The 12,966-nt window shown below is 43.2% G+C and overlaps 1 protein-coding gene across 2 annotated transcripts; it reads right to left on the bottom strand.

The window, feature by feature from the left end:
• Positions 1–2,492: 2,492 nt before the first annotated feature.
• Positions 2,493–6,935, bottom strand: LOC131937368 (isochorismatase domain-containing protein 2). 2 transcript variants are annotated; one of them, XM_059294742.1, is made up of 5 exons: positions 6,882–6,935; positions 5,687–5,866; positions 5,375–5,485; positions 3,382–3,514; positions 2,493–2,665 (listed from the first exon to the last, which is right to left on the bottom strand). In XM_059294742.1, exons 2-5 carry the CDS (start codon positions 5,862–5,864, stop codon positions 2,497–2,499), a joined length of 591 nt encoding a protein of 196 aa, XP_059150725.1. In that variant the 5' UTR covers positions 5,865–5,866; positions 6,882–6,935; the 3' UTR covers positions 2,493–2,496. The 2 variants fall into 2 exon arrangements, with proteins under 2 accessions (XP_059150725.1, XP_059150726.1); XM_059294743.1 differs by lacking the exon at positions 6,882–6,935 and adding an exon at positions 6,438–6,488.
• Between the last annotated feature and the right edge of the window lie 6,031 nt (positions 6,936–12,966).

Below are 12,966 nucleotides of genomic sequence, written 5' to 3'. Positions count from 1 at the left end.
CATGACAGGTGGGGGGGGGGGGGTTTCTTCAGTCGCATCAGTTGAATGTACGGAGAATAAAGCAGCCATTTCATTTTCGCTGTGTTGGTCTTCAATGTGAGAATAAGGTAGATCGGAAGTCATTTTGTCTGCTTTAATGTGACACGTGTTGGTGTCATTTTGTCTGCTTTAATGTGACATGTGTTGGGTCATTTTGTCTGCTTTAATGTGACATGTGTTGGTGTCATTTTGTCTGCTTTAATGTGACATTTGTTGGTGTCATTTTGTCTGCTTTAATGTGACATTTGTTGGTGTCATTTTGTCTGCTTTAATGTGACATTTGTTGGTTTCATTTTGTCTGCTTTAATGTGACATGTGTTGGTGTCATTTTGTCTGCTTTAATGTGACATTTGTTGGTGTCATTTTGTCTGCTTTAATGTGACATGTGTTGGGTCATTTTTTCTGCTTTAATGTGACATTTGTTGGGTCATTTTGTCTGCTTTAATGTGACATTTGTTGGTGTCATTTTGTCTGCTTTAATGTGACATGTGTTGGGTCATTTTGTCTGCTTTAATGTGACATGTGTTGGTGTCATTTTGTCTGCTTTAATGTGACATTTGTTGGTGTCATTTTGTCTGCTTTAATGTGACATTTGTTGGGTCATTTTGTCTGCTTTAATGTGACATTTGTTGGTGTCATTTTGTCTGCTTTAATGTGACATGTGTTGGGTCATTTTGTCTGCTTTAATGTGACATTTGTTGGTTTCATTTTGTCTGCTTTAATGTGACATTTGTTGGTGTCATTTTGTCTGCTTTAATGTGACATGTGTTGGGTCATTTTGTCTGCTTTAATGTGACATTTGTTGGGTCATTTTGTCTGCTTTAATGTGACATTTGTTGGTGTCATTTTGTCTGCTTTAATGTGACATTTGTTGGTTTCATTTTGTCTGCTTTAATGTGACATGTGTTGGGTCATTTTGTCTGCTTTAATGTGACATTTGTTGGTGTCATTTTGTCTGCTTTAATGTGACATGTGTTGGGTCATTTTTTCTGCTTTAATGTGACATTTGTTGGGTCATTTTGTCTGCTTTAATGTGACATTTGTTGGTGTCATTTTGTCTGCTTTAATGTGACATGTGTTGGGTCATTTTGTCTGCTTTAATGTGACATGTGTTGGTGTCATTTTGTCTGCTTTAATGTGACATTTGTTGGTGTCATTTTGTCTGCTTTAATGTGACATTTGTTGGGTCATTTTGTCTGCTTTAATGTGACATTTGTTGGTGTCATTTTGTCTGCTTTAATGTGACATGTGTTGGGTCATTTTGTCTGCTTTAATGTGACATTTGTTGGTTTCATTTTGTCTGTTTTAATGTGACATTTGTTGGTGTCATTTTGTCTGCTTTAATGTGACATGTGATGGGTCATTTTGTCTGCTTTAATGTGACATTTGTTGGGTCATTTTGTCTGCTTTAATGTGACATTTGTTGGTGTCATTTTGTCTGCTTTAATGTGACATGTGTTGGGTCATTTTGTCTGCTTTAATGTGACATGTGTTGGGTCATTTTGTCTGCTTTAATGTGACATGTGTTGGGTCATTTTGTCTGCTTTAATGTGACATTTGTTGGTGTCATTTTGTCTGCTTTAATGTGACATGTGTTGGGTCATTTTGTCTGCTTTAATGTGACATTTGTTGGTTTCATTTTGTCTGCTTTAATGTGACATGTGTTGGTGTCATTTTGTCTGCTTTAATGTGACATTTGTTGGTGTTATTTTGTCTGCTTTAATGTGACATTTGTTGGTGTCATTTTGTCTGCTTTAATGTGACATTTGTTGGTGTCATTTTGTCTGCTTTAATGTGACATGTGTTTGGTCATTTTGTCTGCTTTAATGTGACATTTGTTGGTTTCATTTTGTCTGCTTTAATGTGACATTTGTTGGTGTCATTTTGTCTGCTTTAATGTGACATTTGTTGGTGTCATTTTGTCTGCTTTAATGTGACATTTGTTGGTGTCATTTTGTCTGCTTTAATGTGACATTTGTTGGTGTCATTTTGTCTGCTTTAATGTGACATTTGTTGGTATCATTTTGTCTGCTTTAATGTGACATTTGTTGGTGTCATTTTGTCTGCTTTAATGTGACATTTGTTGGTGTCATTTTGTCTGCTTTAATGTGACATTTGTTGGGTCATTTTGTCTGCTTTAATGTGACATTTGTTGGGTCATTTTGTCTGCTTTAATGTGACATTTGTTGGTGTCATTTTGTCTGCTTTAATGTGACATGTGTTGAGATAATTGTGCTAAGTTTAAACTGGATTCTTCACATCACAATGGGGTGAGCCATTTAATTTTTTAAAAACATTTTTAATCATAAAATTCATCAGATGTACACATCTGTACACATCTTGGTCAGGCAACAATTTGCCTACTCAGTAGATTCTGTGTTTCTTTCATTCAATATCCACTTACCCCACCCCCAGTCAAATAATATACAATCGTGCCCCCCCCCCCCCCCCCACAGATTACAGCCACTGCCTGGACAAGAGAGCACTGTCAGGCGAAGGTTCCCGGATAATTTCTTGAATTTGTTTAAACTTGGGGTGTCCAGCGTCCCTCACCAGCCCCAGTAGCACACTCTCACAGGTGCTCAGGTGCGCGCCTGATGCACGCATGCGCTGGTAGGCCACCAACCTGAGGGGAAACATCAGTCACACCTGAGTTACCTGTCTGTCATGATGTACCTGTCTGTCTGTCATGATGTACCTGTCTGTCTGTCATGATGTACCTGTCTGTCATGATTTACCTGTCTGTCTGTTATGATTTACCTGTCTGTCTGTCATGATGTACCTGTCTGTCTGTCATGATTTACCTGTCTGTCTGTCATGATTTACCTGTCTGTCTGTCATGATTTACCTGTCTGTATGTCATGATTTACCTGTCTGTATGTCATGGTTTACCTGTCTGTCTGTCATGATGTACCTGTCTGTCTGTCATGATGTACCTGTCTGTCTGTCTGTCATGATTTACCTGTCTGTCATGATTTACCTGTCTGTCATGATTTACCTGTCTGTCTGTCATGATGTACCTGTCTGTCTGTCATGATTTACCTGTCTGTATGTCATGATTTACCTGTCTGTATGTCATGGTTTACCTGTCTGTCTGTCATGATGTACCTGTCTGTCTGTCATGATGTACCTGTCTGTCTGTCTGTCATGATTTACCTGTCTGTCATGATTTACCTGTCTGTCATGATTTACCTGTCTGTCTGTCATGATGTACCTGTCTGTCTGTCATGATTTACCTGTCTGTCTGTCATGATTTACCTGTCTGTCTGTCATGATTTACCTGTCTGTCATGATTTACCTGTCTGTATGTCATGAGTTACCTGTCTGTATGTCATGATTTACCTGTCTACCATAGTTCTGCTTGAACACGCATCAACAACAACATGGACATCATAACCTTGCTCAATGAGGTCAAGGGCAGTCTGTTGGACACATGCATGTGCTTCAATGCCACACAGCACAACAGATCGAACATCTGGCGGGAGAGCAAAGTTAGTGATGTCAGCATTGTGGGTCAGTGACGTCAGCAGGGTGGGTCAGTGACGTCAGCAGGTGGGTCAATGACGTCAGCAGGTGGGTCAATGACGTCAGCAGGTGGGTCAATGACGTCAGCAGGTGGGTCAATGACGTCAGCAGGTGGGTCAATGACGTCAGCAGGTGGGTCAATGACGTCAGCAGGTGGGTCAATGACGTCAGCAGGTGGGTCAATGACGTCAGCAGGTGGGTCAATGACGTCAGCAGGTGGGTCAATGACGTCAGCAGTGTGGGTCAATGACGTCAGCAGGTGGGTCAATGACGTCAGCAGGGTGGGTCAGTGACGTCAGCAGGGTGGGTCAATGACGTCAGCAGGGTGGGTCAATGACGTCAGCAGGTGGGTCAATGACGTCAGCAGGGTGGGTCAATGACGTCAGCAGGTGGGTCAATGACGTCAGCAGGGTGGGTCAATGACGTCAGCAGGTGGGTCAATGACGTCAGCAGGTGGGTCAATGACGTCAGCAGGGTGGGTCAATGACGTCAGCAGGTGGGTCAATGACGTCAGCAGGTGGGTCAATGACGTCAGCAGGGTGGGTCAATGACGTCAGCAGGTGGGTCAATGACGTCAGCAGGCGGGTCAATGACGTCAGCTTGGCGGGTCAGTGACGTCAGCAGGGTGGGTCAATGACGTCAGCAGGGTGGGTCAATGACGTCAGCAGGGTGGGTCAATGACGTCAGCAGGTGGGTCAATGACGTCAGCAGGTGGGTCAATGACGTCAGCAGGTGGGTCAATGACGTCAGCAGGGTGGGTCAGTGACGTCAGCAGGGTGGGTCAAGTTATTTCTTTGCTCTGTCACTAATATCGTTCAAAGTGTAGTAAAGCACATTGTGTTTTCACCAATAACAATTTTATAAAATATTTTTACCAAATAAGTATAACAGTCTACTGGCCACAGGGGACCCATGGCTGGTTGAATATAAAGCTGTAGTTTATGTGACAGAACCAAAAGTAGGTTCAGCTAGCAAGAACAGGTTGGGTTCAGCTAGCAAGAACGGGTTGGGTTCAGCTAGCAAGAAGGGGTTGGGTTCAGCTAGCAAGAACAGGTTGGGTTCAGCTAACAAGAAGGGGTTGGGTTCAGCTAGCAAGAACAGGTTGGGTTCAGCTAGCAAGAAGGGGTTGGGTTCAGCTAGCAAGAAAGGGTTGGGTTCAGCTAGCAACAAGGGGTTGGGTTCAGCTAGCAAGAAGGGGTTGGGTTCAGCTAGCAAGAAGGGGTTGGGTTCAGCTAGCAAGAAGGGGTTGGGTTCAGCTAGCAAGAAGGGGTTGGGTTCAGCTAGCAAGAAGGGGTTGGGTTCAGCTAGCAAGAAGGGGTTGGGTTCAGCTAGCAAGAAGAGGTGAAGAGATAGGGTTAGACCAAGGTGTTAGAGTTGGTATAAAAAAATAATTTAAATAATTTTTATGAGACCAAATATCAGGATTTGGAACTGAGTTCATGAAATCTTTTGTAGCTTACACTTGGTAAGTAGGGTTCTCTCTTTGGCATCATATTTTCCTGCTCTTTTGCAAGACACAGAGGGCAGGTGAAGCAGAGTTGAGCTATTTCAATGTCCTGGGGGTATCAGGGTAGTGTGGTCAGCTGTAAGCTCAGACACTTTGTCAGCCATGTTTTGTTAAGTCAGAGCAAGTTTGTAACAGCCTTATTTCCTCTAAACGTATGAGGATATAAGCACCGTGTTTTTTTCCTTGGTGCCTGTTAGATGATGTAAGTGACTTGCATGTTCCCTCGTATCTCCAGTGACTGAAATAAGCACTAGTTTGTAACGTCTTTAAAAATTCTCGTTTTAAAAGCTATGAAAAGCTGACCTTTTAACTTTTGAATCTCGGCCTGCAAAGTGGGGACCATCATGGAGAAGCAGGTTTTAGTGAAGACTTTGTGATGGCTGACATCCAACTCACTGACTGTGTGGCCCAGACCTACAGACAGACAGACAGACAGACAGACATTAGTGTCTTATGTGTCAGACATCAGTTTGTCATAGCCTGGCAGTGACCCCTGACCTTTAGGATACTGTTCAGTGACCCCTGACCTTTAGGATACTGTTCAGTGACCCCCTGACCTTTAGGATACTGTTCAGTGACCCCTGACCTTTAGGATACTGTTCAGTGACCCCTGACCTTTAGGATACTGTTCTGTGACAAGGACGGGCATGTCCAGCAGCTCGGCACCTTTGAGCAGACGTGCGGCCACGTTGAGGACCTGGGGGAAGTGCTGGATGCTGGGGCGGAACTTCTCCTGAAGGTCACACACCAACAGCGCAGCGCTCTTGTGCAAGATCTTGCCAGCCCTCGACATACCTGCAAGAGATGAGACCGCAATATGCGTACAACTTAAAGATTTGTGCTTTTGTTGAGATCAATATTCCGTCTATAACAAAAGTATAGTATAAACTGAATGTACTTATTATTCAGGCCTAATTAGTTAGGTACTTAAGTTAGTAATACTAATAGTAATAGAATAGTTATACAGCAAAATATGTAAGTTTGTGGCCAGTTAAGTCCTAACTAAATTTTATTTTATAATAAAATTATATTCACTATAATCAGACTAGACCTAGCCAATTGAATATATTAATATTAAATAATTAATTGTAAATATAAACTATAATTATTTAATAATTTAATAGTTCTAACTATTTAGTAACTTAACTTCGACTCAAGTAAGTTAGTAGGGTCAAAGCACTAAAAATATTCATTAAATAATAAAATTATAATATTTTAATTTCATCCTCATCTGACATCTCTATTCACTATTCTACGTCAGATTAATGTATAAGATAGTTTATAGGCCCCTTTACTATATATAATATATATAATATACAGGGTAAAAATCCATTTTAGCGTATTTTATTCCCCACTTTATGTTCACCTCCAGTTGAGCATATTTTAGTATAAACACAACCGAAACACACAAAAACGGTAGGAAAACATTAGGCTTATTTCTTTATGATTATGAAGTTTTGTTTTGGTTTTTATAATTTACTGTCGTCAAAACTTGAGAAAAATCAAAATTTGGAATATTGAATGTACCATGTTCTTGTGTCAGTTAAGATTTTTATGGCAATGGGTGAAGTCCTTAACGACCTACTGATAGCGTTTTAAAACAAATATTTTCAGCATTGGTACTCTGTGGACTGTCGAATTCACAAATAAATCGCCCGCAGCTAGATTCTAGATCTATTATATTATTGTTAAAACCTGAATTATCACTAGACAGATTCAACTAGAATCTAGACTTGACACACCTAACAATATACGTATTTACAGGCCCTATTGAATATAAATAAATAAAAATAAAGTAAAAATCTACTACTTGTGTCCTTTCAGTTGTTTTTATTTACAAGCTTGGTTAACCTTAAGGTTAAAGGTCACCAGGGGAGCCTAATATCAAATTTATTGCTTTTACAAAAAAATTATACGAGATATAACCTCCCTTACTACATTGTAAATGGGAGATTTTTCAATAAAGGAAAATAATTTTAAAATTAATAAACGGTTTTATTTCTTTTTGTAACAAAATAATACTTATGAGCTAAACGAAGAAAATTAATTTATTTTCTTTAAATATAATATACTGCATCACAATTTATAATTTCACTAGTTTATATATTTATACATACATACATACATATATATATATATATATATATATATATATATATATATATATATATATGTGTGTGTGTGTGTGTGTGTGTGCTAATGTTACATAATGCCATAGCTCTGGGCTAATGTTACATGTCACACTGTAGGCCTACAGCTTTCTGTCTTGTCACATCACATTAAGGGACACAAGCACAGAAGTACTAATATAAGCGTGTAGTTAATTGAGTTACGTCCCTTATATAAACATAGCGGTGAATACAAGGGTTGAACTACTATACCGCCAGAACCCGCGATAGGGAGGGGGGACGACCTAAAAAAATCCAACAATAAAATATTAAACATTTGGGTGGGTTAAAAGCTGAACAACCAGCACAGTTTCTGACCGGCTTGCCAAATTGGAATATCACTGCAGACATTGTTCAAAACTGTTGAGCGGAAGTTGAACCCTTCTTACGAGAAAATAAAAGGGCCATAAGCGGGGGATTATCTAGTAGTCTCAATGGCGGAGCGAGGTCGGGTGTCACCCCCCCCCCCCAGAGGCGTAGCGACACTTCCCTGGGACAAACTTTCAATTATCGATTGGCACCCCCCCCCCCCTCCTTAAACTTTTTCGATTTGCACCTCTTAAAACACTATTTATCATTTTTCTCTATATATTTTGCTATTTTTTGCCTTGGTGTCACCCCCTAAATGGTGTCACACGGTGCGGTCCGCACCCCCCCCCCCCGCCCCCCCTCGCTATGCTTCTAAGTAGTCTGGATTCTTTCTTTAAAACTAATATTCTTTTTATAGGGCAATTTTTTTTACTAAAGCAACTTTTCTAAATTAAATGTTTTATGAAAAAAACCCTTCTTAGGGGGCCGTCCATAAATGACGTCACACTCGTAGGGGGAGGGGGGGGGTCCGTAATTTTGTGACGGTATGTGACGAGGGGGAGGGTTCAGATGGTGTGACGTCACTTTTTTGCATTATAAAAAAGCAGAGTTAAAAAACGAGTTTTAGCCGTTATTTCGCGTTTTAGAAAACGGTTTTAATAAATTGTAATAGGAATTGATCAAAATATTCTGTTGACAAAATATTCTGACAAGATTTTGGAAAAATATTTTAAGAAAAAAAATCATGATCAATTTTGAGGGGGGGGGGGTTGTAGGTGTGACGTCATTTTAGGGGGGGGGTCTGGCTTTTTGTGACGACTTGTGGCGGAGGGGAGGGGGGAGGTAAAAATCGGCAAAAAAGCATGACGTCATTTAAGGATGACCCCCTCACTTATCAGACATATTTTCCTACAAAACACAATTAAATCGTCGTCTTAGTTGACCCATCCCATATAGATTTTTCTAAGTACATAGTTTCGTTTATTCTGGTGTGCTAATTTGTGGCGTTAGTTTGGGAGAGGTAGTGGCGTTAGTTTAGGAGAGGTAGTGGCGTTAGTTTGGGACAGGTAGTGGCGTTAGTTTAGGAGAGGTAGTGGCGTTAGTTTAGGAGAGGTAGTGGCGTTAGTTTAGGAGAGGTAGTGGCGTTAGTTTAGGAGAGGTAGTGGCGTAAGTTTAGGAGAGGTAGTGGCGTTAGTTTAGGAGAGGTAGTGGCGTTAGTTTAGGAGAGGTAGTGGCGTTAGTTTAGGAGAGGTAGTGGCGTTAGTTTGGGACAGGTAGTGGCGTTAGTTTAGGAGAGGTAGTGGCGTTAGTTTAGGAGAGGTAGTGGCGTTAGTTTAGGAGAGGTAGTGGCGTTAGTTTAGGAGAGGTAGTGGCGTAAGTTTAGGAGAGGTAGTGGCGTTAGTTTAGGAGAGGTAGTGGCGTTAGTTTAGGAGAGGTAGTGGCGTTAGTTTAGGAGAGGTAGTGGCGTTAGTTTAGGAGAGGTAGTGGCGTTAGTTTGGGAGAGGTAGTGGCGTTAGTTTGGGACAGGTAGTGGCAGCAATGAGACAGCTGAAGCTAGAGGCCCGTCTTAACATCAAGATGCTTTTGCGGAGTGATCCACGGACAGCTTTAGCGGAGTGATCCACGGACAGCTTTAGCGGAGTAACCTACGGACAGCTTTAGCGGAGTAATCTACGGACAGCTTTAGCCGTATTGTTCGCACCAAAGCACGGGAATCACGTGACAGAACTCCCACCAGTATCAGCTCTAGCTTACCTCCCCTGCTAGATGGACAAAGCATCGATTTTTCCCAGCGCGCTGTTCGCGCAGATAATTCCTTCCTCTGGGAACCCGTTCTCAACAATCGACGCTCGCTTTTCTCGCTTTAAACACGCCTAATTGATGCTCTCACTGCTAGAGGGGAAAGTGCTTTTATTTCCTCTATACATCCCACACAAACCAAACACGTCTACACAGGACAACCCACAGACCAAGCATGTCTACACAGGACATCCCACACCCCCCACACAGACCAAACACGTCTACACCACACACCCCACACATCCCACACAAACCAAGCATATCTACACAGGACATCCCACACCCCACACACACCCCCACACCCCATACAGACCAAGCACGTCTAAACCAGACAACCCAGACATCCCACACACCCCACACCAACGAAACATGTCTACACCGGACATCCTCCCACCCCACCCCCCACCCCACACACCCCACACATCCCAAACACCCCACACACCCCACACATCCCGCACATCCCACACACCCCACACAAACCAAACATGTCTACACAGGACATCCCACACCCCACACACACCCCCACACCCCATACAGACCAAGCACGTCTAAACCAGACAACCCAGACATCCCACACACCCCACACCAACGAAACATGTCTACACCGGACATCCTCCCACCCCCCCACACACCCCACCACACACACCACACATCCCACACACCCCACACAAACCAAACATGTCTACACCGGACATCCCACACCCCCCCCCACAGCCCACACACAAACCAAACATGTCTACACCGGACATCCCACACACCCCACAGACCCCACACCCCCCCCCCCACAGACCCCACACGGGTCTAGCATGTCAAGACTGAAGGGATCAATAAAAGACAGGACAGGATGAGGGGAAAATCGATGGGCTCGTCCCACAGGTTCAAGGCAAGATGGTGGACAGATAACCAAAGGGCAGAACAAGATGGTGGACAGATAACCAAAGGGCAGAACAAGATGGTGGGCAGATAACCAAAGGGCAGAACAAGATGGTGGTCAGATAACCAAAGGGCAGAACAAGATGGTGGTCAGATAACCAAAGGGCAGAACACGATGGTGGACAGATAACCAAAGGGCAGAACACGATGGTGGGCAGATAACCAAAGGGCAGAACACGATGGCGGGCAGATAACCAAAGGGCAGAACACGATGGTGGGCAGATAACCAAAGGGCAGAACAAGATGGTGGTCAGATAACCAAAGGCAGAACACGATGGTGGACAGATAACCAAAGGCAGAACACGATGGTGGACAGATAACCAAAGGGCAGAACAAGATGGTGGACAGATAACCAAAGGGCAGAACACGATGGTGGACAGATAACCAAAGGCAGAACACGATGGTGGGCAGATAACCAAAGGGCAGAACACGATGGTGGGCAGATAACCAAAGGGCAGAACAAGATGGTAGACAGATAACCAAAGGCAGAACACGATGGTCGGCAGATAACCAAAGGGCAGAACAAGATGGTGGTCAGATAACCAAAGGGCAGAACAAGATGGTGGACAGATAACCAAAGGCAGAACACGATGGTGGGCAGATAACCAAAGGGCAGAACACGGTGGTGGGCAGATAACCAAAGGGCAGAACACGATGGTGGACAGATAACCAAAGGGCAGAACACGATGGTGGGCAGATAACCAAAGGCAGAACACGATGGTGGGCAGATAACCAAAGGGCAGAACACGATGGTTGACAGATAACCAAAGGGCAGAACAAGATGGTGGACAGATAACCAAAGGGCAGAACACGATGGTGGGCAGATAACCAAAGGGCAGAACACGATGGCGGGCAGATAACCAAAGGGCAGAACACGATGGTGGGCAGATAACCAAAGGGCAGAACAAGATGGTGGTCAGATAACCAATGGGCAGAAAACGATGGTGGGCAGATAACCAAAGGGCAGAACAAGATGGCGGGCAGATAACCAAAGGGCAGAACACGATGGTGGGCAGATAACCAAAGGCAGAACACGATGGTGGGCAGATAACCAAAGGGCAGAACACGATGGTGGGCAGATAACCAAAGGCAGAACACGATGGTGGGCAGATAACCAAAGGGCAGAACACGATGGTGGGCAGATAACCAAAGGCAGAACACGATGGTGGGCAGATAACCAAAGGGCAGAACACGATGGTGGCAGTTAACCAAAGGGCAGAACACGATGGTGGGCAGATAACCAAAGGGCAGAACACGATGGTGGGCAGATAACCAAAGGCAGAACACGATGGTGGGCAGATAACCAAAGGGCAGAACAAGATGGTGGGCAGATAACCAAAGGGCAGAACACGATGGTGGGCAGATAACCAAAGGGCAGAACACGATGGTGGGCAGATAACCAAAGGCAGAACACGATGGTGGGCAGATAACCAAAGGGCAGAACACGATGGTGGGCAGATAACCAAAGGGCAGAACACGATGGTGGGCAGATAACCAAAGGCAGAACACGATGGTGGGCAGATAACCAAAGGGCAGAACAAAATGGTAGACAGATATCCAAAGGGCAGAACAAGATGGTGGGCAGATAACCAAAGGGCAGAACAAGATGGTGGACAGATAACCAAAGGGCAGAACAAAATGGTAGACAGATATCCAAAGGGCAGAACAAGATGGTGGGCAGATAACCAAAGGGCAGAACAAGATGGTGGACAGATAACCAAAGGGCAGAACAAAATGGTAGACAGATATCCAAAGGGCAGAACAAGATGGTGGGCAGATAACCAAAGGGCAGAACAAGATGGTGGACAGATAACCAAAAGGCAGAACAAAATGGTAGACAGATATCCAAAGGGCAGAACAAGATGGTGGACAGATATCCAAAGGGCAGAACAAGGTAGAAGGCAGACAGCCAACTAAAGGCAAACTCCGATACTAGTTGCGATTAAAAATGTTGAAATGAATGAAAGAAAAACCAACAATTTTTTTTTTTTAGGAAACATTTTTATTTCAAATTTTATTGACAAAATATTCTAAGGGAAGACCCTTTTTAAATCGTTGTTACAAAACCCTTTTAATACATTATTGCTTAACTCCCTGTAAAAACCCGTTAATTTGAAAACATTATTAGACGTTCGTCATCAGATGAAACGAATGACAAGGTTTAGTAAAAATCTGCTAGAAAATGTGGGCAGAAAAAGTGGAGTGAAAACAGTTGCTATTGATCGCGGCATGAATGCACTTTTAGCTCCAGGCCGAGACCCGGCCTTATCGCTTAGCTCGGGCTGAAAAAATCAATGTCTTTTTAATTGTTTCAACTTGGCTTAAATCTGTCTAATGAGAAACTTGGATGATCAGCGGTCATCTTGAATGATAGACGGTCATCTTGGATGGTAGACGGTCTGTTACAATGAAAAATGACGGTCTATTGGAATGACAGACGGTCTATTGGAAAGATAGACGGTCATCTTGAAAGATAGACGGTCTATTGGAAAGATAGACGGTCTATTGGAAAGATAGACGGTCTATTGGAAAGATAGACGGTCTATTGGAAAGATAGACGGTCTATTTGAATGATAGACGGTCTATTGGAATGACAGACGGTCTATTTGAATGATAGACGGTCTATTGGAATGACAGACGGTCTATTTGAATGATAGACGGTCTATTTGAATGATAGACGGTCTA

The sequence above is a fragment of the Physella acuta genome, unplaced genomic scaffold (genome assembly GCF_028476545.2).
Source record: "Physella acuta isolate Inbredline_101_S28 unplaced genomic scaffold, ASM2847654v3 ptg000208l, whole genome shotgun sequence".
In the NCBI taxonomy this organism is placed as follows: Eukaryota; Metazoa; Mollusca; class Gastropoda; family Physidae; genus Physella; species Physella acuta.
The sequence above is the reverse complement of the archived record's forward strand: the minus strand, read 5'-3'. Positions and strand labels throughout refer to the sequence as shown.

Bases quoted from the DNA above. Each gene is read 5' to 3' on its own strand.
- LOC131937368 (XM_059294742.1), bottom strand. From the start codon at position 5,864: ATGTCGAGGGCTGGCAAGATCTTGCACAAGAGCGCTGCGCTGTTGGTG. The intron at 5,486-5,686 runs GTCAGGGGTCAC...GTCTGTCTGTAG, and splicing joins CACAGAACAGTATCCTAAAG to GTCTGGGCCACACAGTCAGT. The intron at 2,666-3,381 runs GTAAATCATGAC...GTTTCCCCTCAG, and splicing joins AGCAGAACTATGGTAGACAG to GTTGGTGGCCTACCAGCGCA.